Raw genomic sequence first — 24221 nt, forward strand, 5'->3', positions numbered from 1 at the left:
CAACAATAGCAACCAATGGAAGTACCCGAACTCCTCGCATTACCCAGTTGTACACCTCTGCCAAATTGGTTGTCATTATGCCATACCGAGATCCATCGGTGTCGAACAATAGAGCCCACTTCTCCTTAGGCTCATTCTCAATCCACTGAGAGAAATTTCTGATGGCCGACCCTGACCTCCTTCTCATTGTTGGTGGGTCATCATGTAATGCACCAAGAGGTATGGGAGGCTCGTCACCTTCAACTTGTGGTCTGCGAGATTGCTCATCTGTTTGCTTCGTTGTCAACTCATCCAACTTGTCCCACAACTCATTAAATTTCTTCTCTTGGTTCTGTGCACAGAGCCTCTTAAAGAGATCCATAAGATGCTTGTTCTTGAATTGCTTGTAGAAATTTGCACCCATGTGACGCATGCACCACCGACTCCGAACATCAGGCCACTTAGCTGGAAGTCCCTTCTCATCCCAACCGTTCTGCAAGTAGTCAATAGCCCGCAACATACCCGCATGACGATCATGTATAAGGCAAACGTTGGGCCTCATACGCACCACTGCAATGTGCACTCTCTCTAGGAACCAGTACCAGCTTTCAGTGTTCTCACTCTCTACAAATGCGAAAGCCATAGGTAGAACCTGGTTGTTCCCATCACACCCAATTGCTGTCAATATCTGACCTCGGTATTTACCTGTCATAAAAGTTCCATCTATGCATAGAACAGGTCGACAATGCACAAAAGCATTGATGCAAGCACCCAATGAGAAAAAGGCTCTTTGCAGCACACTCTTTGTTCGATCTTCAACCGATGTAAATGTATGTAGGTCATAGTAAGTATTATTATTCCTCTGGGCAATGGTGGCTAACAAACGAGGCAAATTATCATAAGAAGCTTCAAATGTGCCATACCTCATCTCAATGATCTTTTGTTTGGCTCTCCAGGCCTTTGCATAGCTTATGGTGTACTTGAATTTGTTCTCGATGTGCCTAATAATTGATTTTGGTTCAAAGCCAATGTTACCAACAACACTGCTGTACATCTCACTTGCCACAAAAGCTGAAGTGATGTTTCGGTGATACTTCTCCACCCCTTGTAAGTAGCACTTGTGCTCGGTCACAATGCTAACTTTCCAATAATCATTCCATTTACCCTTATATGCATGGACACGCCACGGACATTCTTCCTTCATGCACCTCACTTCATACACATAATTTGTTGACTTGACCACCCTAAACTCTCTCTGCAATGAAACTGCCCAATGCTTCACCGCCTCCTTCATCTCATCCTTATGAGCATACCTTGCACCCTCAATTACCTCGTTCTCCTTATACTCCCAGGGTACATGATCACCCTCTGATATAACAAGACCAGAGAAGTCCTCATTTGCCCAATCAGTGGCCATTACATCACCTTCCTCATCGGATGATGCGTCGTCCTCCGCTTGCTCATTATCCGAATCTTCCCTCTCCATTTCATCAACAATTATACCGACTCTCTCCCCCTCATCCGCCATGCCCATGGCCTGCTCCTCCCTTGGTTGATTTTCCTCATTTTGCATCGATGGTCCAACAACATCCCCTGCATTGCTAGGACCCTCCACATCTTCGGTTTGCATTGAAACATTTGTATCTTTCTCTTGTACCGACACAAATATAACGAGGGGCCATGACCGTTCAAAAGCCATTTCCACATACCGTCTCCAAGCAGCAGTGCTGTCCATCGGCATTAGTTCCCAAAAATAACCTTCTATTGCACGACTCACTACAACAGATACTGACATTGTGTAGACTTCTTGGTCTATTCTAAATCCTCTCAACAACCAACTATAAATTGACTCAAATGTTCTCTCCGCAGGCCTATCGATGCCCTTAGATGTCATTACAAAATCTGACAGATCAACACCATCTGGACCAAATCTAATATTTCCTTCACCGTGAACTATCTGAAATGTGACCTTACTTGACATTGTGCCTGATGAAAACAATAACTGCGTTAACCTCGCATTTCTGTACTACGCCCTAAGTTACATTCTCTACAATATTGTTCTCTAAATTTCTAAAAGTAGGTTACATTCTCCAGATCAAACTAAACTACATCTTACAATTAACACTATTGTCTATGTCTCAATTCATACTATTATATTCTATGCTCTGGATCTACACATATGTGCTGTGTGCTACAGATCTGCTAAAATATATGGAACTAAAACTAAAACGCAACATATGTACTCAAACGTAATATATTAGTACAAATGCAAAAGATGTATGGGAGCATACCTGTGATGAAGTGAGCGAACCAGCAGGGCTTCGCCGCTCCCCTTCTGCTGCCCTCCCCTCTCTCTCTTTCGTTTTTTTGGATTTTTAGTGAATATAATGAAATTTCACAGGGGAGGGGCTGGGCTTTATAGGGGGGAGGCAAAAATCGCCCTCCCCCAGGGCGGCAAGGGGGCCGCCTGCAAAATTCCATGCCCCCTCGCCGCCCATTTGCAGGCGGCCCCCCGCACAGTGCAAAATCGCCCTAGCGGAGGGCGGCAAGGGGGCCGCCTGCAAAATTCCATGCCCCCCCTCGCCGCCCATTTGCAGGCGGCCCCCCGCACAGTAGAAAATCGCCCTCGCGGAGGGCGGCAAGGGGGCCGCCTGCAAATTTCGTTGACGGCTGTCGCCCGAGAGCGAACGGCCGTCTGCCACGTCATTTTCGCCGCCCTCTGGGAGGGCGATTTGGCGGTAGGCGACTATTTCCGTCAATTTTCAAAATGGAAAATTATTTTTGTAAAACTTTTAATAAAAAAAATTATAAATAAAAAAAATTCCTCGTCAAGAGCCCGCCATGGTAATGGAAAGAGAGATTATAGCAAGTCTAGTAGTACAACCCACCGCTTACTCCAAAAATTTTCATATTAGCAAAAATCATTGTTTAATCAATGCAAATGCATTGTTAGTTAAACTATTGTTTTTCTCCTTGTTCCGTACTCTCTCTCCTGACACAAGTTGCAGTGCATGGAAGTTAATTGGTTGAATTGCTCATGTCTGTGTTGGAGCGCGAGTGCAGGTAGCGCTTAAATAGTCGCCCGGTGATATACTCTCTCACCTCCAACTCACTGTAAAAGTTGATGTGGCAGGTTTATCGCTAGTTATTGTACCTGTTATTAATGGCTTGATGTGGAAAAATGAATGGTAATGGAAAGAGAGATTAATGGCTTGATGTGGAAAAGGGAAGAAATGTCCACCCCTGGAAAAATTGCCTTTCTTCTTCTGTTTTTCTATTCAACTTTCTCTGTTTTTCGATTGAACCCTTTGTTCTGAAAAAAAAATGCCTTTGTTCTTCCTCTGTTTTTCGACTGAACTCTTTGCTTTACCTTTCTCCTACTTTTCTATTTGTGTTTCAATTGAACTCTTTGTCTTGCCTTTCTCCTACCTTTTCTGTTTTTCAATCGAACTGTTTGTTTTTTTTTTTTGTTAATCTTTCTTCAATACGATAGCCAAGACAACCACCTAAACCCCAATCATGGGGCTAGTATTGCGTATCTGCATAAGAGCACACGATTGTCGTCAAGGAAAAAAGAACTAATAGCCTATATTAACCATCACAATCTATATAACCAAACAAAGCAAGCACAGCAGAGTAGCAGACAGCTCTGAAAGATTTACTCCACCTCAGGACGCAGAAACAAATTTTGCAACACCACAGATTTCCGTACATTGCATCATTCAGCACAAAAGTGGTAGTACATCATCAGCGTTCAGGAGTTGCTTTTGGTTTTTCAGCACATATATTACAAGCAACAGTAGCAGTAGTGCAGCACACCCATGACTCGTGAAAAAAAGAAAACAAGAGAAGACATCTGCAAAAACTAGCTGGGATGGATTGGGGCAGAGCTTCTATTAGTCAGGAACGTTCCAACACTGGGTTGATCGTTGAGGACGAACTATTTCTTTTGCTTTGCACGATAGTCAGCAGCTGCTGCTTTGATGGTAGACTTGGCGAGTGAGGTTGGCTTTAGGACGCTCTTCGGGTTCAAGGCCTGCCGAATCTTGAACACTGCCCATGCTGTCCCGATTGCGTGGCCTGCTGCATCCATCCCTTCATTGGTCGCAGCCGCGGCTTTCTCCCCATATCTGCAGAGCAGACCCAATGTAAGAGCTTAAGAAGAATCTCTATTGATCATTTGATCAATTCCACTACATAAGGAAGAATTAGAGAAAAAGGATGTGCATATGATGTGCTTCAGATATGGATGTAGGACACGTAAGAAGTAGTAGAAATCTACATATAAAGAGAGGAGAAATGAGTGGAAAGGAGAATAACTCGTACTTGTGGGATACAAGACCGGTAGTCACAGTTGATGATGTGGACAGAACATTCGTTCCAGCCACTTCGACTGCGTCGCAAATCTTCCCTGTTGGCATGAATTAACGATATGTAAGAAAGACAATGTTACCATAATCCAAAGTGATTAGCTCCAACGAGCCAAATTACCATAAGAAATTACTGCTTCAAAGAATGTGTTCGGGTAAATCTGTATATTTTGTTAACTGTTATACTGAAGTAGATATATCGCATAAGAGATATAAAGTACTATTTCATCGGAAAGCATGGCGGCAAACAGAATATGTCCCTAAATGTATCTAACATGTTGAGCTAAGGTCAACCAGCATCAGAAATGAAAAATAGCATAATCAGTGGTTGGAAGTACAAAGTGGCAGCAGCTGATTTAATATGAGCTGATCCAGAAGGAGCATGCCAAATTAAACAGAGGAAATGGAGAGCCAAGAAAAAGAATTGTATTTCATTCCAAATTTAAGTCACCAGAGTACATGCTTCTTATGCTAACTTCAGATTTGGCAAAAATTTGTATCCATCAAGTTATGCAAATTCACAGGATATATGCGACCAAAAAACCCAAGCAAAGCCTTACCTACGTCAGATAATTATGACTTATATAATGCAACCCACAGGGATATTCAAATTAGAAACAGAAAAAAAATCTGCTCATGAGTCATGACACAGGTGTTGTCTAGGTGAGTTTAAGAATAACATAAATTTATTAAATTATGAAACCAGGTTTCATGTCTGAATAAAGCAAACATATCAACACTCATTATACCATTAAAAAAAACAATAATGCAAAGCAGACCCATTATGTAACACTAACCAGATACAATAGAAAAGTTAAAGAATCATACCGAATCCATCAAGCGAAGCAAGAACAATCTCTCCAGGTAACAAATTAAAGAACTTCTTGCCAGCTTTTGAGTTAGCTATTGAGTTTGTAAAATAGCCAGTAACCTTTACAACTCCGGATAGTATTCCAGTTGCCACTTTCTCAGACATTTTTGTCACCATCTTGACCCTGGCAACAATCACAAGCATGAATTCCTTGAAGCGGAAAATTGTTAATGCTTGATTTAACACAATATCTCCCTGCAACGTCTATTCTCATAGACACTAAAACCATCCAAATCTAACATGATGTCGGTGTGATGGCAATAATAATAAGCAGGGAGCATACCTATTTATTTAAATGGTTTTGTAACCCAGCAAAAATCTTTAAATAAAAGAGAAACACAATGAAGGCACATTGTATCATCCTTTTTGGATAGACATACAGAAATGGTAATACTATCACACTTTAGCAATGTAAAGTTGTAAACTAATGAACCATGGAGAACTGAAAGCCTGAAACTGCATTCATGCCCTGATAACTAAATCCCAAATCATACTGGATAAATTTGGTTGACATCGGTTAATTCAAATCACAATTACAACTAAAATGTGAGATAGAGTTACTACCTTTTGATCCGCCTCAACATCTCGGGGCTGACCTCGGCGTCGGCGTCGCCGGGCTGCATCCTCCTCTTGAGGACCTCGTTTCCCCACCGGAGCCTGTCCACCGTCAGTTCACTGCACCACAGAATCCCCTTGGCCAGGTGCCCGGCCCCCGTCGCGATCGCATTTGCCACCTTCCCGCCGTACTCCTCCACATTGGGCGCCACCGCCGTCCAGTACGCCGCCGCCTCCACCTCGTCGCGAACCTTGCTCGCCAACGCCTCGCCGCCGACCACGGACTGGACGGAGAAGCTGGTGTACGTGGCGAGGATGCCATCGAGGCGCGGGTCGGGGTGGGAGAGCGTGAGGCCGTAATGGAGAGGGCCGGGGTTGGGGTCGTCGGCGGAGGGCGGCACGGTGAGGGAGAAGGAATAGTGGCAGGGGTCGAGCTTCACCGAGGCGACGTCGCGCGCGAGCGGCCACTGGATGGGGTGGAGGAGCGCGATGGCGGCGAGGGAGGTGTCGCCGGAGCGGATGCGGAGCAGCGAGAGGTCGCCGGCGGCGAGCGGGTAGCTGCGGTGGCGGTCGATGAGGTGGAGCTGCGCCCCCGGGATCCGGAGCAGGACGTCCTCCGACGGTGGCGGGGCATTGGCGTAGGCGTCGACGGGGGTGGCCGGAGACGCCGGGGACATCGGCGACGAGGGGGAGGAGGGGCCTATCTGGACGGGCGCGAGATCGGCCATGCTGAGCGTGGGGTAGAGCGGCGGAGCGGAGGGAGCAGGGCTAGGGTTAGGGTTAGGGTTAGGGTTGGAGGTGTTGCCGTAGTAGCAGTAGGAAGCCATGGGAGCGCGCCACGGGGGGGAATATACGCCGCCGGGGACGGTGGAGGGGCGGCGGCTCGCCGGCGACGTGGCGCTTGTATAGGGAGAGCCGGCCGCGTACGTGGCGACGGAGCCCGGTGGGACCCACGCGGTTTGGGGGAGGTGGGTCCCGCATGGCTGTGTTTAACTAATTGGGTGGTTAGTTTTCCCATTTATGGCGATGCTTCTCGTCAATGACTTGTGGGGTCCGTTGAAAGTGTTAACTGGTGGACCATGTTTTCCTGGACCCACCTGTCGGTGGGTAGCTTTGGGTGAAGAGTAACCGGCCCACGAGGAGGTCACGCTACCCGATGCCGATATCGGCGGAGGGAGCTGACGAGAAGCTACGCTATTTATCTTTCTGACGTGTGGGCCCATATTGGCCGTCCTATCCACAGCAGCTTTCCTCCATGAGTAAGCAACCTCGCGGCCATAGCAACAGCATCCAATCCATCCATGCCCAATGCGGTAAGTAATCTGGTTAATGATCTAGTAGTAGGCTTCGTTTGGAATATGATTACTACGTGTAACAACTTTTAGTTGGATGGAATGTATCCCAATAATATAAATCTGGATATACCATGTCTAGATTTACAGTAATACGTTCCATCCAAGCAAAATTTACTATATTTTGATATGGAGGGAGTAGCTTTTTTAATGTAATTTTCAGCTTCCATATAGTTCAAATTCAGAAAATAAGCTACCCTTTAGAACCGGAGGACTGAAAATCTAGCTTTTTGCATATTCTCATGCCAGTCGCCCACCAATTTGTTAGAATCTTAGACTGAATTTGAAACAGATTATTGACAGTGACGGAGCTAAAAATTTACAAATAGTAAGGGCCTGTTTGGTACAGTTCCAACTCCTAAATTTAACTCCAGGAGTTGAGTCTGGAGTGGAGTTGTGGAGCTGTCTAAACCCAGCTCCACAACTCTAGTTCATTTTGTGAGAGAGCTCCACCCAGCTCCACTCCCAGTTTTGGTGGAGCCGAAACTGTTTGGCTGAGCTCCAGCTCTAGAAGGGGTGAAGCTGGAGCTGGAGCTGTGCCAAACAGGCCCTAAGGCTCAACCAACAAAGTCTACCGCTTAATTAATAGAATTTGTTGAATCTTCAGACTTTCCATGAATTCTTAGATGGATTTATAAGGGATTAAGGAGATAAGCTTAGGGCATATTCAATGGTAGAGACGAGTATGGTCTCTTGAACAATACATGATTATTTAGAGACCATGTCTTTACAATAATTAAGACGATAAAGGCTCTAATCATTAACTCAAAAATATTCCGTTCATTAATATTCTTTCCTTTTTTTTTTACCCCCATGCAACCATATTTCCATATTATAGTGATTAAGAGTCGTTGTTAAGCCGTTGTTATGCATAATAACGATGTTTTGTCTATCCTCTTTCGCTTTCCTCCATGTCAACAAGTATTCCTAATTAACAACACTAAGAGTCCACTATTGATAACCATTGTACATGCCCTTAGGGCTCAAGCCCATTTTTTTGTCTGGGAAATGAACAAGGCGCAGCCCGATATCCACTAGGACTTTTACTTGCCCTGATGTAGTTGATGCCCAGCCCAACTTCACATCATCATCACCTATTCACACTCTCTAATATTCTGATTCCTGCAGCTTTACATATATCTACATCCACTAATCAACTTTCACAAGCAACTATCTGAGAAAACAAAGGCCTTTCAGCAATGCAATGCTCAAAGCAGGGTCTACCATATCTATCCTGCATCTGCATGCAAGGAATATGTGCCATCTACTTGCATGAGCAACAAACAAAATGCAGTGACTCAGGAATATATCCTCCTGAGTCAAATCCAAGATGAGTAATGAAAAGAAGAATAAAGGCTCAAAGGCAGGTTAGGTGTTGTGTGTTCTTTCTTTCGCATGCTTTGGATTCGATTCTGCACTGACGGATACGTATACTGATTTACACATATCGCACTATCATACCTAAATTCGTTCCCCTTTTAGGATTCCCATCTCATATTTAGCGTCAAATTCTTCGATCCTAGATATGGAAAAATAGACAGAAAAAAAAAACATGACAATGAAATAACGAATAGAACTGCTAGTTCAGATCATTAGCCCCGGAGATAAGACATTTCAACTTCAACTTTACTAATATGCACATATTCATTTAGCTATTACGCATAGCAGAAAAGCAGTAGTAATCCGCCTGTTATTGTACACGTCAACCACACGCGGCAAAAGTACCAGCTAAGCCAAAATTAATTAGCCGCTAATTAAGCGCACACATTAACAGCAAACAATACCGTTAAGTTTGGGGTTCAGAAGGTGACGAGGAGGTCACCACTATTGGGCTGGGCCGAGTTTGGGTTGGAGAGCATGTGGACGACCTCGCGCATGGTGGGCCGGGCCGTGCTCGCCTCCTCCACGCACGCCATGGCCACCTTGTACAGGTTCACCATCAGCGCCACCGGCTCCGGCGTCAGGCGGCGGTCGGCCACGGCGAGGACGGCCGCCGTGTCGGAGTTGTCCGGCAGCTCGGCGGTCACCTTGCGGACCCAGTGCACGATGTCCACGCCGTCACCGAACCCGCCCACGGGGCGGCGTCCGGTGATGAGCTCCAATAGCACCACACCGAAGCTATACACGTCGCTCTTCTCGTCCACTCGCAGCGTGTATGCGTACTCTGCAAACACAAATAGTACATAGGATTGATGAATCAGTTAGATGATACCTAACATACCATTTTTAGATTATCAATCAAAAAGATATTAGTGTACCGATCCTTTCCCAACGCGCATAACTGAATGTAACTACAGCCATTAGAGCTGCACATTTGCATAACTGAATGTAACCACAGCCACTAGACAGAATTTTCATTTTTCAGGGTAGTGCATCACACTCGAATCGTTTGAAAGACAGGTTATCCTGAAGCTACGTACTTCACCAACAACACCATTTAAGAGTGGACTGACAAGTCAATAAGGAGCAGATCTACCATGGAGATACAGCCAAGATACGAACGTGATACAGCTACAGTAGAACAGTATCTCCTCCAATTATCCAAGAGAGTGCCAGTGTGCCACACACGAGGCAACAAGACGACACAATATGAATGCTAGTACTCCAAAGGCAGGAGACTATCCATTAATCCAAAGGTAGCCAAATTGCCTTGCCTGCCATTGACCATACATATGGCTGCAAGATCTGCTTCTGTAGAATCCAAAGAAACAGAGCAGAAAACTGAACTGACCATTAATCACAATCACTGCTACAGCCATGCAACGGCAAGAACTGTAGCTGTAACTTTTGTTTGCTGTCTGCAGAAAAAAAAAAGTTCACACTTTGGCCCAAAGGTAACATTTGTCCTCTCCCCAGTTGACCGTGCACAAGGCAACAAGGATTGTGCTCAGAGGAAAGCACAAGCTGCAGTACAGTACTAGTGCAGTTCCAGTGGATGGAACGTGGCTGCATCTCCATGCAGGGGCCCCCTCTATTATTGCCTCTACGTAAAGTTTACAATTTTTCAATGACACTTCGTATAATCGTATCAGATCATTTCAATTATATTAGTTATAGTTAGAACCATTATTTATTTTAAGCACATTAAAAGTTTGTTCTTTGTCATGGTCCAGATATAAAGTTTGTTCCTTGTCATGGTTAAACAGAAAAGGTTTGTTCATTCAACACATGGATCAGAAAAAAAAAGTTTGTTCTTTCAACACATGGATCAGGATAAACTTGTTGGGTCTTGGAATTCAATATTTTTCAAACAGATTCATTTCGGTAAATTTAGTACTACAGTACTGTAGTGGTTCGCATTGAAAAAGAATAGTAATAAGAAATAGGCTAAAAATAATATGGAGAAATTATTTTGGGTGGTTACCTGGCGCGATGTAGCCGTAGGAGCCAGCAATGGCGGACATGCACTCGGAGGTGGCGCCGCCGAGGAACTTGGCGAGGCCGAAGTCGGCGACGTGCGCCTCGAAGGCGGAGTCGAGGAGGATGTTGTTGGACTTGACGTCGCGGTGGATGATCCTCGGGGCGCAGTCATGGTGGAGGTAGCAGAGGCCGCACGCCGCCTCCGCCGCCACCCGCGCCCTCGCCTCCCACCCGAGGTGCCCCCCCTTCCCGCCATGGAGCATCTCCCCCAGCGACCCATTCGGCATGTACTCGTACAGCAGCAGGTTCGTCTCCCTGTTCGACACGAACCCCAGCAGCCTCACGATGTTCCGGTGCCTGATCCTCCCCAGCGTCGTCACCTCCGCCGAGAACCCCCGGTCGTGCTCGCCGCCGCCGCGCCCCACCAACCGCTTGATCGCCAGCTCCGCCCCGCGCGTCACGCCGTGGTACACGATCCCCGCGCCGCCCTTCCCGATGATGTTGTCCTCCTTCACGCACTCCACCACGTCCTCCGCCGAGAACTCCAGCTTCTGGAACGCCGTCATCTTCCACGCCCCCGACCGCCGCCGCGCCGCCGACCGCCACGCCGAGCACCCCTTCCTCGCGCCCAGGAACGCCACCGCCACCGCCGCGAACGCCGCCACCAGCGCCACCAGCATCTTCTTCGAGTCCCACCGCAGCCGCAGCTGGGACCCCGCGCCGCCGCCGCCGCCGGCCATGGACGGAGGGCACGCGTCGGCCACGGGGCCGCCGCACAGCCCCGGGTTGCCGACGAACGAGCTCTCGTTGAACACCAAGAACTGCCCCTGCATCGGCACGGGGCCCGAGAGGCTGTTGTACGACACGTCGAGCGTCGTGAGGCTCGTCATGTTGGACATCTCCGGCGGGAGCTCGCCGGTGAGCCTGTTCCTGGACACGTTCAGCGTGCACAGTATCTTGAGCGACGTGATGCTCTCCGGTATCTCGCCGGAGAAGCCGTTACGGCTGAGGTCGACGGCGGCGAGGGAGGCGCAGCGGATGAGCTCGTCTGGAATGGCGCCGGTGAGCGCGTTGCCGCTGACGTTGAGCCTGGACAGGTTCTTGAGATTGCCGATCTCCGGTGGCAGCGCTCCGGAGAAGTTGTTGGACTCCAGCGACAGCGTCTGCAGCGCCGGGAGGTTGCCGATGGCCGGAGGGATGCGGCCACCGATCCCATTGTTCCCCAGCAGCAGCATGCCGATCTTGTCGCCGCCGATCACGTCCGGGAGCTCGCCGGTGAGCAGGTTGTCGGTGAGCTCCACCATGTTGGCCTGCGGGAGGTTGAAGAGCCCGGCGGGAACCGGGCCGGTCAAGAAGTTCTTGGCGAGGCGGACGCGCGTGAGCGTCTTGCAGTCGCCGAGCGAGTCCGGGATGGGGCCGAACAGGCCGTTCTCCATGAGCACGAGCATCTCCAGCCGCCGGCCGGCGCAGAGGTCCGCCGGGATGGGGCCGGTGAGGTGGTTGGTGGCCAGGTCGAGCGTCTTGAGGCGGCCGTTCTTCCCGAGCCCGGCGGGGATGTTGCCGGTGAGGTTGTTGTCCCACAGCTGCAGCACCTCGAGCTGCGCGAAGCCGGCGACGAAGTCCGGTATGCTGCCGCGGAGGTGGTTCCGGAAGAGGTTGAGGAGCTTGAGGTTGGAGAGGTTGGCGAGGCTGGGAGGGATCTCGCCGGCGAGGTCGTTGACGGAGAGGTCGAGCGACGCGAGGCTGCTGAGATCGCCGAGCTGCGGCGGTATCTCGCCGGAGAGGCGGTTCCACTGCAGGAAGAGCGTGTCGAGGCGCTGGAGTCGGCCGAGCTCCGGCGGGACGGGGCCGGTGAGGTTGCAGCTGCTCATGTCGAGGCGGAGGAGCGCGCCGAGGTCGCCGAACTCCGGCGGGACGCCGCCGTCGTACTGGTTGTAGTATCCGATGTACATCTCGCGGAGGCGGGTGAGGCGGGAGAGGGAGACGGGGACATGGCCGGAGAGCGTGTTGCCGTTGAGTCCAAGGTACTCGAGCGCGGCGAGGTCGCCATAGCTGTCCGGGATTGCGCCGGTGAAGTAGTTGCCGCCGAGGTGGAGGTAGCGGAGGCGAGCGTGTGAAGCGGAGAAGGGAGGAAGCAACCCTGAGAGGTTGTTGTTGTAAGCGTCGATGAGCTCGAGCGAGGGGAAGTAGGGGGAGGCGCCACCGCCGGAGTCGGGGACGGGGAAGTGGCCGGAAAGGTTGTTGTTGGAGAGGTTGAGGTGGCGGAGAGAGGGGAGGGTGGGGAGCTCGAGGGGGACGTGGCCGGGGAGGCAGCAGGCGGCGATGGTGAGGTTGGCGAGGGAGTCAAGGAGGGCGATCTCGGGCGGGAGGTAGCCGGAGTGGAGCGGGAGGGCGGTGAGGTTGATGGCGACGACGCGGGAGCGGCCGTCGCAGGTGACGCCGGAGAAGGTGCAGTGCGCGGGGGAGGTCGCGGCCGGGTCCCAGTCGGCGAGCGGCGGTGGGGCGGTGGCGGAGGGGGATGGGACGAGCGCCGCCTTGAGCTTGGCGAGCGCGTAGATGTCGCGGTCGGGGGAGGCGAGGGAGGGTGGGAGGAGGAGGAGGAGGAGGAGGAGAGTAGGAGGCATTGTGAAATGCGATGGTGAGAGGGGGAGGGGGAGGAGGCGGGGTGGTGGCGGGAATAAAAGGAAGGCGGGCGCGCGGCCTGCAGGCTGCAAGGAATGGAGCAGAAGCAGAAGCAGAAGCAGAAGCTGTGGGAGTCACTGACGGCGTTAGGTTGGCGTGGTCAATGCGGCATGTACAGATACCAGAGGACGACGACGACGAGGCGGAGACTGACAGACCGGGCGCGGAGACGATGGGACGGGACGAGATGGCCGGAGACGTGTGTGGCAGACACACACACACACAGAGCCTTCCCTTCTTCCCTTCCTCCATTGATTGATCGCGGGCTGCTGGGCTGCTGCCACCAGGGGCGGCTACTAGCCTTTCTGCTGTTTACCAGGAGTACGTTTGAACTAGTAGGGGTGTATAGTTCATACCAAAATTAAAAGTTTAGTTGAAATTAAAACAATGTGATGAAAAATTTGAAAGTTTATGTATATAGGTAAGTTTTTATGTGATGGAAAAGTTGAAAGTTTGAAGAAAAACTTTGGATCTAAACTTGGCTTAGTATTAGTCTAGCACGGAGATCATCTTCGCCCTTGGTTAGGTGGTGTTTGGATCTAGGGATTTAACTTCAGTCTATGTATTTAGACACTAATTCATAGTGTTAAATATAGACTATTTACAAAACTAATTACATAAAATGAAAGATAATTTGCGAGACAAATTTTTTAAGCTTAATTAATCTATAATTAGAGAATGTTTACTGTAGCATCACATAGGCTAACTATGGATTAATTAGGCTCAATAGATTCGTCTCGTGAATTAGTCTAAGATTATGGATGGTTTTTATTAATAGTCTACGTTTAATATTTATAATTAGTGTCCAAACATCCGATGTTATAGGGACTTAAAAGTTTTAGTCCCATCTAAATAGGGTCTAGTTTCCAACTTTTTCTTCAGACTTTCAAATTTTTCATCACATCAAAACTTTCCTACACACATAAGCTTTCAATTTTAATCAAACTTTATTAAACTTTCGTTTGATTTTGAGCAAATTTTTAGCTAAACCGAAATTGTTTGGTCAAAACTATCAGGGTCTTTTTTTTAATTTGAGGAAAAACAAAAGGATTGAAGATCCTGGGGATTACCGACTACAGGAGTCGATCGTAGGAAACCTGGTTTAGTTTCCAACTTTTTAAAAAAAATTTCTAACTTTTATATCACATCAAAACTTTCTTACACATATAAACTTTTAACTTTTCTGTCACACCGTTCTAATTTCAACCAAACTTCTAATTTTGACGTGAATTAAACACACCCCAAATTTTCATATCCAACCCATAGAAAAAAAAATACCAACTCACTCTAAACTGTTTTCTTTTTTCCTTCGAGTTGGAACGAGACAACCAATTCATCGAGCAACCATAATAACCAGATCAAAAGAATTAAAAGTATACTTCCTCCTTCACTAATATATGGTGTTGGTTAGTTCATTTTTGAATTAAAATGAAATGTGGGAGGACTTATTTTTCACTAATTTTACTTAAAATATACAGGTTTAAAAAGAATGGATTGTTGTCTTCAAAAGCGCGCGAATTGGCTCTCCCCTAGCAAGCGAGTTCGCAATGCCATCCTACGAACTTTACACGAGCAATTCAATCGTATTTACGTGTTCTTTTTTCTGTTTCTATGTGTTTTATAATCACGTGTTTCAATGGAACCCTAACTTTTGCTATGGAGTACAAATTTAACTAGGTGTTTCACAAAACTGCATTAATAGCAAAAAATTTTATCCCTTACGTGTAGATGACATGTGGGCTTGTTTTACAACGACTTGGGTATTTGTTGGGTTGGGTTGGTAACTTAGGCATGAACTTATCTGAGAAATAAAAATTACAGCTTTTTATAAATTTATATGCTACTGTAGTTATCTTTTTATAAAGATGCATACTACAGTTTTTAAAAGGAAAAATAGTTTTTAAAATTGAATGTGCTTCTTGGTACTGGCAAGCCTTTCTGTCGCCCTGCCACAAAAGTTGTGGCTTGTCTAGCTTGTGGATCATCCAACGGCCAGCAACGTACCAGCACCAATCCGTCAGCGGTCCAGCTTAACTGACACGGTACTACGTACAACTCCCTGCAACTCGTGTGATCCGGATCTCATCTCACTGCACTGCACTGTCAATGGCGATTTTCTGCTGTCCAAAACAATTCTGAAACCGCTTTCCTTTTCTTTTTCTTCTAGAACTGTAATCCAACTCCCTGGAGTAGTATTGAATTACAACTCCACACATATTGAAATGGACATATCCGGACAAGTTTGGATTGTGATCCATTGAAAAGGTACTAGTAGGACACAATTTAAGATGAGGAAAAATATGGAAATTTTGGAGGATTTCAATTCTATAGGAAAATTTTCTTTGAAGCCCTTTAAAACAAAAGGATTGAATCATATCCAATCCTTTAAAATTCCTATGGAATGAGTAATTTTATAGAGATTTTGGAGAAAATTTAGCAAGAGCTTCAACCTCTTGGTAACTTTTCTTTGAGTCTATCTCTCTTATCCAATTCCTATGTTTTTCTTGCAGTTCAATCAAACGATTATTGATGTGTTTTTCCTCCTGCGTTTTACGATCCTCTATTTTCCTATCAAAATTGTACGTTTTTTTTTTCTGTTCATAAGTTTTTTCAATCGTGCCATTCAAAGGGCCCTTATATCTGAACTCAATGCATGGTTTGCTTTGCCACTGGCACTGGAACTGTAGCCTACTCCAAGCATCAGCAGAAAGGGAAGGGAAGCAAGGCTAATCAAGTCGTCTTCTTTCCGAGCAAGGCCTGGTTTAGTTCTAAATTTTTTCTTCAAACTTTTAATTTTTCTATCATATTAAAATTTTTCTACACATATAAATTTTTAATTTTTTTATCACATTATTTCAATTTTAACCAAACTTTTAATTTTAGCATGAACTAGTAGTAGTACAGCACCATCTGCAGCTGCAGCCAGTGTTCATGTGTGCTACTGCTACAGCTAACAGGCAGCAGCTGTGCTGTGCTGTGCTGTGCTACGGCTGCTGCTACTCGCCTGCCTCTGGTCGTCTATCATCTGCCCATCAACTGATTGATGCTCAAGTCTTCGCGTAAAGCCAAAGCAAGAAGCTCACACAAAAGCCTCTCCAGTACACTCTGCTCATCACTCGTCAGGGTGCTCGATCTCTGCTGGAAGATTTGCTTGGGCATTTGAATGCTTTTGGACAAGTCAAGTGAAGTACTATATATCTCCCCTATTCCAATATAAGGCCGTGTTTAGTTTTTCCGTATTCTCAACTTTCCACCACATCATATTACATCAAAAACTTTCCTACACACATAAACTTTTAATTTTTTTTTCAAACTCATAACTTTTTATAAAGTTTCAACTTTTTTTTAAGAACTAAACACACCCTAAGTGCAGTTGTAAATTTTTATATTTTTGCAACCCAGTATTTTCAAAACATGAAACGAAACGTAGACCTCGAGCGTCTTGACATTTTTAAATCCGATGGATAGAAAATACCGAAAAACCTACATGAACGACTGTTTGGATAGAACGCGAGAAAACATTAGAATTAGAATTTTAGGAAAACATAAATCAAAAGAGAGATCCTAGACGTAAAGAATTTTTTTTCAAAAGATTAAATCTTATATTATTGAAAATCCAATCCTTCAAAATTCCTGTTACAAAAAAAGCAATAGCTTGTTCAGCTCTCTTGTTGTTCAAGGCGTTTTGGTCTATGGCATCGGCAGTAACAGCGACGAGTCTTAATGACAAAATAGGCACATATCGACTAGTAGCTAGTCTCTGTTGGCTGGCACCTGATGCTGCCTAACCTGTCTGCCAACATTACAATTTTGTTGGCGTTGACACTTGAGTTTACTACCAGTAGTATCAACAATAAAGTGGACTAATACAGAGATAAAGCGAAGAGAAAACAACAAACTAAAAGTAATTAGAATCTACTACTACTCCACTTCACTATGGAATCAATTATCAGTGAAGAGCACAAAGTCCAGCTTCATGACATGTCAGGGCATCCACACACGGTCGACAGCATAATGCTACCGCCCACTAAACTAGACTTACCTGCATGATTAATCATTCAATAATCAGATCAGTGGAGGAAAGAAAGAAAGAAAGAAAGCAGTAGTTCTAATGGCAGTGGTAGAGAGTAGAGAGGTGTAGGTTGATGATAAGGATTGGCTGCACGTACAGCAGCATCTCACAACAGAAACTGAGAAAAGAGAGAGAGAGTTTACCATCAAGAACATATATATTCCATTAACCTGCTCTTTTTTTGTGTTTTGTCATTTAACAAGCAGTGTTAGGAGATGTTCTAGCTACTCCAGCCCCTACAAGTGTCAATCAGTGTGTGCAAGATCGATCCACAGGACAAGAAAGCTAGAGCTGCAGCCAGTACACGAAAAGGCTCGATATCTCACCACGAGCGAACCTTCAGTTGCTTTAAAATTCTTTTTATCATGCATGGTGCCGGCCTGGTTAAATTAGTGGAGGAATAGAATCACACTAAGTTAGATGTTTAATCGCAAGAAAATGGCGTCCATCCATGCCCGACCTGACCTGACCTGGGGGTGGTGAATGGAATGGAAAGAAAGCCTAGCTACTAGTACTAGTGATTCCATGGGTGACACAGAATCGATGCGAGTCTTGTCTGAATCCTTCGCTTTGCTCTGCATTTCATTGTTAGGCAGGATGCAGAGGAAGAAGAAGAAGAGGGCTCCTTGTCAATGTCAACTCCTCCCTCTTCTTTTAACTTTTTTTTTGCTTTGCATCTTGTCGCCAACTCAATTCGCCATGGCCGATGACGACGATGACCAAGATGAGGTGAGGCCCATTCACTTAGCGGGCCGAAACACGGGCCGGCCCAGCACGAGAATCAAAGCAGAGACAGACCGAGCTGTGCCCTAGCACAAAGCCGGCCGCCGCCGCCGCGCGCTCGTCTCGTTCGCCTCTCCTCTGCGTCGCCGCCGCCGTCCCGACGATTCAAGGTATCCTACTCTCCCTATTACTCTGGTTCGGTAGAATTAATCTTGGTGGTCAGCACTTGGTTGGTTGGTCGAATATGAATTAGCGTATGAGCAGCTAACCTTTTTGATTCATGTGGTGCCCAATTGTTTCTTGTGAAATCGCAAGAAAAAAATATTTGTTTCTTGTGATGTATAGGGTTCGTTCCTCTGGTTGATTTGATTTGGTTATGGCAAACGGCAGCTTCTGCAAAGAATTTTACTACTCTTGTCCTGTTTGTGCAAGCTTAAGGCTTCTGTGTAACTGTATAGAATGCAACAACAGTGTGTTCTTTTGGGAAGATTTGGTCGTAATGTGAGAGGTCAATGGGTCATAGCTCTGCATCACTCTAGATCAAGTTTGGTGAATCTTTATCGGACATTTTACCTGTCAAGAAGTGTGTAAGAAGAACAACTAAGAAAGGCAATCACCTTCTTTGCACTAGAACTGATAGGCAAGATAGAACTCATTTAACTGTAGCTGCAAAACATCAGAACTTTAACTCGTGTGTTTTTAAATTCCATGGACAATGGTCTGCTTGTACTAGGATCTTAAATAGAAACGTCTGATTCTACATATCTTCACAAAATGCTTAGTACTTGCTGCTCTCAAGCACTTAATTATGTTCAACCCTTCTTTTGCCACTGCTGCTGGTTTCACACCTTCCAATTGTTGCGATGATTTCCCTATCTATATTACACATACAAATTCCAGCAAAACCTGTTCTCACATTCAGCTGCGAATTATGTTGGCAGGTTCAAGAGTCGATGGAAGACCAAACAGCTGCTGCAGCAGGTCTTGATTCAAGAGTGAAAGCCAGCTTGGTTCTTGGAACAGAATCATTTGCAATCAGTTCAGAGTCCGGTATTCTATCGGAGCAGCTGGCTGCTATGAAGGAGAAGAGCATGGAGATCCTGAAGGGCTACATCACCAAGCATAATGCTCCCGCTGATGTCCCTGATGAACCCATCGAGGGATTATCTGATGATGAAGGAGACGCACCTGCTAAGAACCCACCAAAGAAACCTAAGAAGCAGAAGTGATCATCCAATTGTAATGGAAAAGGTTGATCTGGAAAAGATGTGATCGTCCTATCGTTGGATTCATGATGCTTAGAATTTGTAAGAAATTAGCTGCTCGTACAATAGTTTGCTCAAAGGCTGAACACACTGTATTTCTCCAGCTAGATGCAGATCTGCCCATTAACTTGTATGAGTAAGATATATCAACTTGAGGGGTACATGTAAACTGCAGCATAAGAAATTCTGGCAATTGCATATGCTATCATGAGTATTCAATCACTTGTTCGAGCTCCTCAGCAAAATTCTGAGCCCAGCGACCAACACAGGCCTGAGTTACAGACTTACGGCCTGATTTGGCCGTTCAGTCAAGTAGGAAATTATAGTATATAAAGGTAAGGTTTAAAGAAAGCAAAAGGGCAGATAACATTCTTCCTTCCGCACAGCAGATTTGTTTTGGCGTTTTTTAGTTATCTGTACATTCAACAGAGCGAACTGTGCTAGAATACTTTTAGGAATCACATTCTTTTCCTACATCAGGTGTACACCGAGTGCTAAAGCTCTGTTTCTTGGTCTTGTAAAAGAAAAAAAAATCCTCAAAGCATCTTCCTTGTTAAGTTTAACTTGTTCATCATCTTGGTGTAGTCCTGGTCACTCGTTGAAGATATGGAGAGCACAAGGACCTACTGATTAAGAACATTTTGGCCCCTCCCTTCGGAGTATGAAACAAGGGAAGCTAGCTTTATAATCAGTTCCAATTCTGTATCTGCAGTCTTGCCCCTTGATCAGAGTGCAGAAGTCAGATAAAAAGGCAGGCATACCATTTCCTCGGCAACATTTTCGTGGATTTCTGCCTTGCACTAATCACAAATGCGGGCAACACCGCCACCACTATTACCATTACTTGCCAGTGTAACCTGATGAAGTTCATTGAGTACCTCAGTAAAATCATCTGGTGGGGGGCATGAGAATTCAAGGATCTTTCCTGAGTGAGGATGCTTAAATCTGAAAAAGGAACAATGTCACACTCAAATGGCAGAAAAATATGAATCGAAATGCATTTGGGATAATACCTACCCAAGCAACGCGGCATGGAGACATGGCCTGTCTATCTTTGATATCATATTTGAAAGATCACAATGATATCTTGAAGGAGTTCTGGGTCTCAAAAGTGACAATGCCATGCTTTTGGTACCTCCGTATGTTTCATCCCCAAGAAGGGGAATCCCTAGGTACTTTGCATGTGCTCGAATCTAAAAATTTAAAGTTGCATGTTCATCAATAAGATAAAAAAAGGTATCCTTGAATAGAATTTTCCAATATTAAGGAGTACTATAGCATATATAGATCAAATTTCAACTGTTGCTCATAATCCTTTGTACCTCTATTTCAAGCCATACAATAGATATGTAACCAAGCACTACCTATGCAAGATGCAAATTTTCTTAATAAAATAAAATAATATGAAAGTATTTTACTAAGGATTGGTGCATCCTTTCTTAAAGAACTGGGATATTGTGGGGGGTCTAATAACCTGGTGAGTTCGTCCTGTCTCCAATCTCCACTCTACTAGTGCTGATCCACCACCAGCAAAGACCTCTCTTACTTTATACCTGTAGAATCTCTTGAGATTAGAAGGCCATCTACTAAGAACTAACATAGCTACTTGACAGATTTTTATTTAAAAGCCAAGCTCTTGTATAAAAATAAGATTGTCGCCATATCTACAAATATAATCACCTACCAGTATGAAGTGCTAACCTAATTTCTGTGATCAGTTGAAATTCATATTTTTTCAAATTCAGGCTGTAACCAGTAAAGCTAGTGTATACAAGGAACCCCCTCTCTTTTTTTTTTCTTTTTCTTTTTCGAAATTCAGGTGGTTATGACTGGAGTTAACACATCTGCTATATTTGAAATGTTTTGACCCAATTTTCCCTTTATCATTCCTTAGTCCTAGCATTAACTGTGGGGCAAAGAAAAGTTGAACCTTTATGTTTCCTGTAATCCATACACAGCTCAACATAATAGACATCTCCACGTAAATAACACTGCTCCTAGTGGCATAACTTCTAAAGTTTGATGCTTGATTAGTTAGCTATTTAGCTTAGTCAGTTCTTGAGATTAATTATATTCAAGCAAATTAAAAGGGAAAAGTGAAAAGCATAAATCACCTACTAGCGGCATGTCGTGCATATCTATGGCCTGATCCAGGAGTGGCAATCATACGGATCCGGTTGTTAGGATCACGAGCTATAGGAACTTCAATCCTGCCAGAATTCGGATTCGGTGCACCACAAGTAAGACTGATGTACACTCTGCGTATTGTATGCAGCTTGAATTGTTCTGCTAATTGTGCATGAGAATGCTCATCCTGTTAACAAGGGGAGAGTACAAAAGGTCTTAATGCTAACTTGGTAGCAATAAAAGAATCTACATTCAATGCAGTAACCCTTGAAATTCCATAAATTATGTGCTAGTTTACAAAAGGAAAAGAGTGTTCTGTTTTGGGTTAGAACAAACCAGTCAGTACCTTGGCTACAACAAGTAGTCCACTTGTACCCTTATCAAGCCTATGCACGATACCAGGACGCACAAGAGCTTCACGGACTTCTGAACTTACTTCGCCAGTAGTAAATTGATCGATGTCAAACACATCAATATCATCATCTGAAGAATCAGGGCATTCATCATCAATTGAATTACGTGCTAAACAGGTAAATGTTGAAATCTTGCAGTGGTGAAGTATAGCATTGACTAAGGTGCCATTTGCATTTCCTGGTGCTGGGTGAACAACCTAAAAGTCACAACAAACAAATATCACCATGCAGGAACAACTGTTTCGTCCATGAATTGAAAATTCAAAACAAGAGTTTAAGGATTAAAGTGAAAATGCATCGATAAAGAAAGACAGGATGTAGGAGCAACCCCAAAAAAATCTCTTATTGGTTGTAAAGGCATATTATCAGCAAATATACAAGACTAGAATATACAACTCTAAATATTTGCAGCTGTGACTTGTGGGACCTGCAATTGCTGGAATGGTAAGACTGTTTCTCATAGAAGAAAGCAGACTAGAGGGCTCCAGAGTCGTGTAAAGTACAGCTTCTGATTGATGCTCGGAGCAAAGCAAACAAAATGCCAAAGACATCAAGCAACAAACTAGCAGAAGCTGTCACCTTAATGGCTTGTTTTGTTTAGAAATGGTGATTGGTGAGATAGAATGTGCAACCTCTAGCCCTTGTGGCAGTGCTTTTGAATGTTTTTTTTGGTGGTGTGGCTCCACTCAGTTTTATTTCGACTGAGCAATTCATTAGAATGAAAGAGTTTAATGTCCTTTAGAGTCTTTAAAAAACCTATTCAGACAAGTGTTGCTTTGGCATCCAGAGAAAATAAGAACCAGGAAACCAAAGCTTGCTCCAGTATCACTGAAATTCTGCAAATATGGCAAAAATCAAATGTTAGAAAAAATGGCGCATACCATATGAGCCGGTTTGTTCACAACGAGAAGATGGTCATCCTCATAAACAATGTCCAGTGGGATGTCCTCTGGCTCTGCTCTCAGTGGCTGCAGCTCCAACACCGTGCAGCTGACAATGTCTCCACCTTTTACCATATGTGAAACCTACATTTCGCAATGAATAGAAAATCGGCTTAAGAATACTATCAATGAGAACCAAACAGATAGTTATTGACATGTAGTTACAACTGCTACTACTTCATGGTCTGATATTTGCAATTGGAAAGATTTGTGCCATGTTCTGTACAAATCTTTACTCTACGGGAGATAGAGAACAATAACTCTAGGAAATTTACTTTGGGCCACCTTTAATTGCTGGTGTTTCGCTTTGGACCATCCTTCAACAAATGTTTTTATTTTGGACCGGATAATTTTACCTTTGTGGCACTTTTGACTACCCTCAACTCTTTTATCCATCTACATCTAATTTGTTGTATGCCAATTGTCAAAGAAATGGACTACATACAGCTCAGCGAGTTTATTGACGAACAGGAGCCGGCGTACTCAAGGTCATTCATATGCTTGAGAAGAGAGTCGAGGTGCTCTAAAGTGAAACAAATGCAAAGATTACACGGCGCAATGTGAAAATATCGGTTAAAGAGTGGTCCAAAGCGAAACATCGGTAAGAAAAGATGGCCAAAAGTGAAATTTACTTGTAACTAACCTAACAATATAGTGATCTTTGCTCTAAAAAACATCTTTACTGTACGGTCTTCAGAATGAGAACACAAACTTAGGTTGAGTTAAGACAGCAAATTAGCAACTATAAATTGTAATTTGCTCAAGACATCGCTTATTGTTGAACTAATAGAAAGATGAAAGCTTAACTGGAAGCAAATGAGGTTTCGGGGAAATCGTGTCACCTTGGAGACGGGACGGCCATTGACGACGACGAGGCCGGCGCGGATGCTCGCCTGGATACGCGCGCGGCTGACGCCTCCGCCCCCGAGCCTCGCGGAGATCCACGCGTCGATCCTCGAGCGCCCCTCGCCGGCCGGCACGGCCTCCTCAAGGCGCGTCCCACCGTGGCCTCCCCTCCGGCTCGGCGCCACCGCCTCAGCATTCGCGTCGGCGGCGAGGCATCTGGCGTGCGATGCCCCCACGCAACGGCTGCTTCTCCTCCTCTGTCGCCGCAGCAGGGCGGAGAGCGCGGTCGCGATCGCCGGCGGCGACGCCGCCGCCGTGGTTGCCATGGGAGATGGGAGGGGGAAGTGAAGTGGGCGAGGTGGATAATGTTTTGGTTAATGGGCCACATTTAGTTTGAAATGGGCCGGGCCGGCCTCCATTTACCCCCCACACAAAAAGGGCCGGAGCTCTCTTTTTTTTTTCTTTTTCTTTTCATTTTTTAAAAAACAACAATACATGCTGCAGTCTAACCATGGAATGGCTACAAAATAAAATTGCGCTATTCCTTTTTTTATGTGATGGCATGGGAGAAAGAGACGTCAACAAATACACATGCACACCACACCTCACACACCTATAAATGGAATAATTAATTATCTGACATTCATACGAGTGGTGATAAAAAA

The 24221-nt window shown here is 45.3% G+C and overlaps 4 protein-coding genes across 4 annotated transcripts; 1 reads left to right on the plus strand and 3 right to left on the minus strand.

Moving 5' to 3' along the window:
• Nucleotides 1–3671: 3671 nt before the first annotated feature.
• On the minus strand, nucleotides 3672–6754 carry LOC4342079 (protein EARLY-RESPONSIVE TO DEHYDRATION 7, chloroplastic). Its single transcript, NM_001421924.1, has 4 exons — nucleotides 5785–6754; nucleotides 5178–5344; nucleotides 4306–4390; nucleotides 3672–4109 (listed from the first exon to the last, which is right to left on the minus strand). The coding sequence occupies exons 1-4, from the start codon at nucleotides 6600–6602 to the stop codon at nucleotides 3920–3922; spliced, it is 1260 nt and encodes a 419-aa protein (NP_001408853.1). The 5' UTR covers nucleotides 6603–6754; the 3' UTR covers nucleotides 3672–3919.
• A 1942-nt stretch (nucleotides 6755–8696) lies between these two features.
• LOC4342080 (leucine-rich repeat receptor-like kinase protein FLORAL ORGAN NUMBER1) lies at nucleotides 8697–13133 on the minus strand. Its single transcript, NM_001421922.1, has 2 exons — nucleotides 10492–13133; nucleotides 8697–9291 (listed from the first exon to the last, which is right to left on the minus strand). Exons 1-2 carry the CDS (start codon nucleotides 13109–13111, stop codon nucleotides 8927–8929), a joined length of 2985 nt encoding a protein of 994 aa, NP_001408851.1. The 5' UTR covers nucleotides 13112–13133; the 3' UTR covers nucleotides 8697–8926.
• Nucleotides 13134–18017: 4884 nt separating this feature from the next.
• LOC9267113 (uncharacterized) lies at nucleotides 18018–19451 on the plus strand. Its single transcript, NM_001421926.1, has 2 exons — nucleotides 18018–18134; nucleotides 18906–19451. The coding sequence occupies exon 2, from the start codon at nucleotides 18918–18920 to the stop codon at nucleotides 19191–19193; it is 276 nt and encodes a 91-aa protein (NP_001408855.1). The 5' UTR covers nucleotides 18018–18134; nucleotides 18906–18917; the 3' UTR covers nucleotides 19194–19451.
• On the minus strand, nucleotides 19390–23902 carry LOC4342081 (RNA pseudouridine synthase 2, chloroplastic-like). The gene is made up of 7 exons (NM_001421925.1): nucleotides 23553–23902; nucleotides 22651–22794; nucleotides 21703–21966; nucleotides 21344–21543; nucleotides 20704–20782; nucleotides 20247–20422; nucleotides 19390–20174 (listed from the first exon to the last, which is right to left on the minus strand). The coding sequence occupies exons 1-7, from the start codon at nucleotides 23880–23882 to the stop codon at nucleotides 20030–20032; spliced, it is 1338 nt and encodes a 445-aa protein (NP_001408854.1). The 5' UTR covers nucleotides 23883–23902; the 3' UTR covers nucleotides 19390–20029.
• Between the last annotated feature and the right edge of the window lie 319 nt (nucleotides 23903–24221).

Source organism: Oryza sativa, chromosome 6, assembly GCF_034140825.1.
Source record: "Oryza sativa Japonica Group chromosome 6, ASM3414082v1".
NCBI lineage: Eukaryota > Viridiplantae > Streptophyta > Magnoliopsida > Poales > Poaceae > Oryza > Oryza sativa.

What these genes read in the sequence shown, in the direction of transcription:
- LOC4342079 (NM_001421924.1), bottom strand. Translation starts at nt 6,602, where the DNA reads ATGGCTTCCTACTGCTACTACGGCAACACCTCCAACCCTAACCCTAAC. An exon ending in TGCTTCGCTTGATGGATTCG is followed by an intron (nt 4,391 to 5,177) that starts GTATGATTCTTT and finishes TCATGCCAACAG; the next exon opens with GGAAGATTTGCGACGCAGTC. An exon ending in ACCGGTCTTGTATCCCACAA is followed by an intron (nt 4,110 to 4,305) that starts GTACGAGTTATT and finishes TCTGCTCTGCAG; the next exon opens with ATATGGGGAGAAAGCCGCGG.
- LOC4342080 (NM_001421922.1), bottom strand. Translation starts at nt 13,111, where the DNA reads ATGCCTCCTACTCTCCTCCTCCTCCTCCTCCTCCTCCCACCCTCCCTC. An exon ending in CTACGGCTACATCGCGCCAG is followed by an intron (nt 9,292 to 10,491) that starts GTAACCACCCAA and finishes TTGTGTTTGCAG; the next exon opens with AGTACGCATACACGCTGCGA.
- LOC9267113 (NM_001421926.1), top strand. Translation starts at nt 18,918, where the DNA reads ATGGAAGACCAAACAGCTGCTGCAGCAGGTCTTGATTCAAGAGTGAAA.
- LOC4342081 (NM_001421925.1), bottom strand. Translation starts at nt 23,882, where the DNA reads ATGGCAACCACGGCGGCGGCGTCGCCGCCGGCGATCGCGACCGCGCTC. An exon ending in TGAACAAACCGGCTCATATG is followed by an intron (nt 21,967 to 22,650) that starts GTATGCGCCATT and finishes TGTGACTTTTAG; the next exon opens with GTTGTTCACCCAGCACCAGG. An exon ending in AGACAGGACGAACTCACCAG is followed by an intron (nt 20,423 to 20,703) that starts GTTATTAGACCC and finishes TTAAATTTTTAG; the next exon opens with ATTCGAGCACATGCAAAGTA.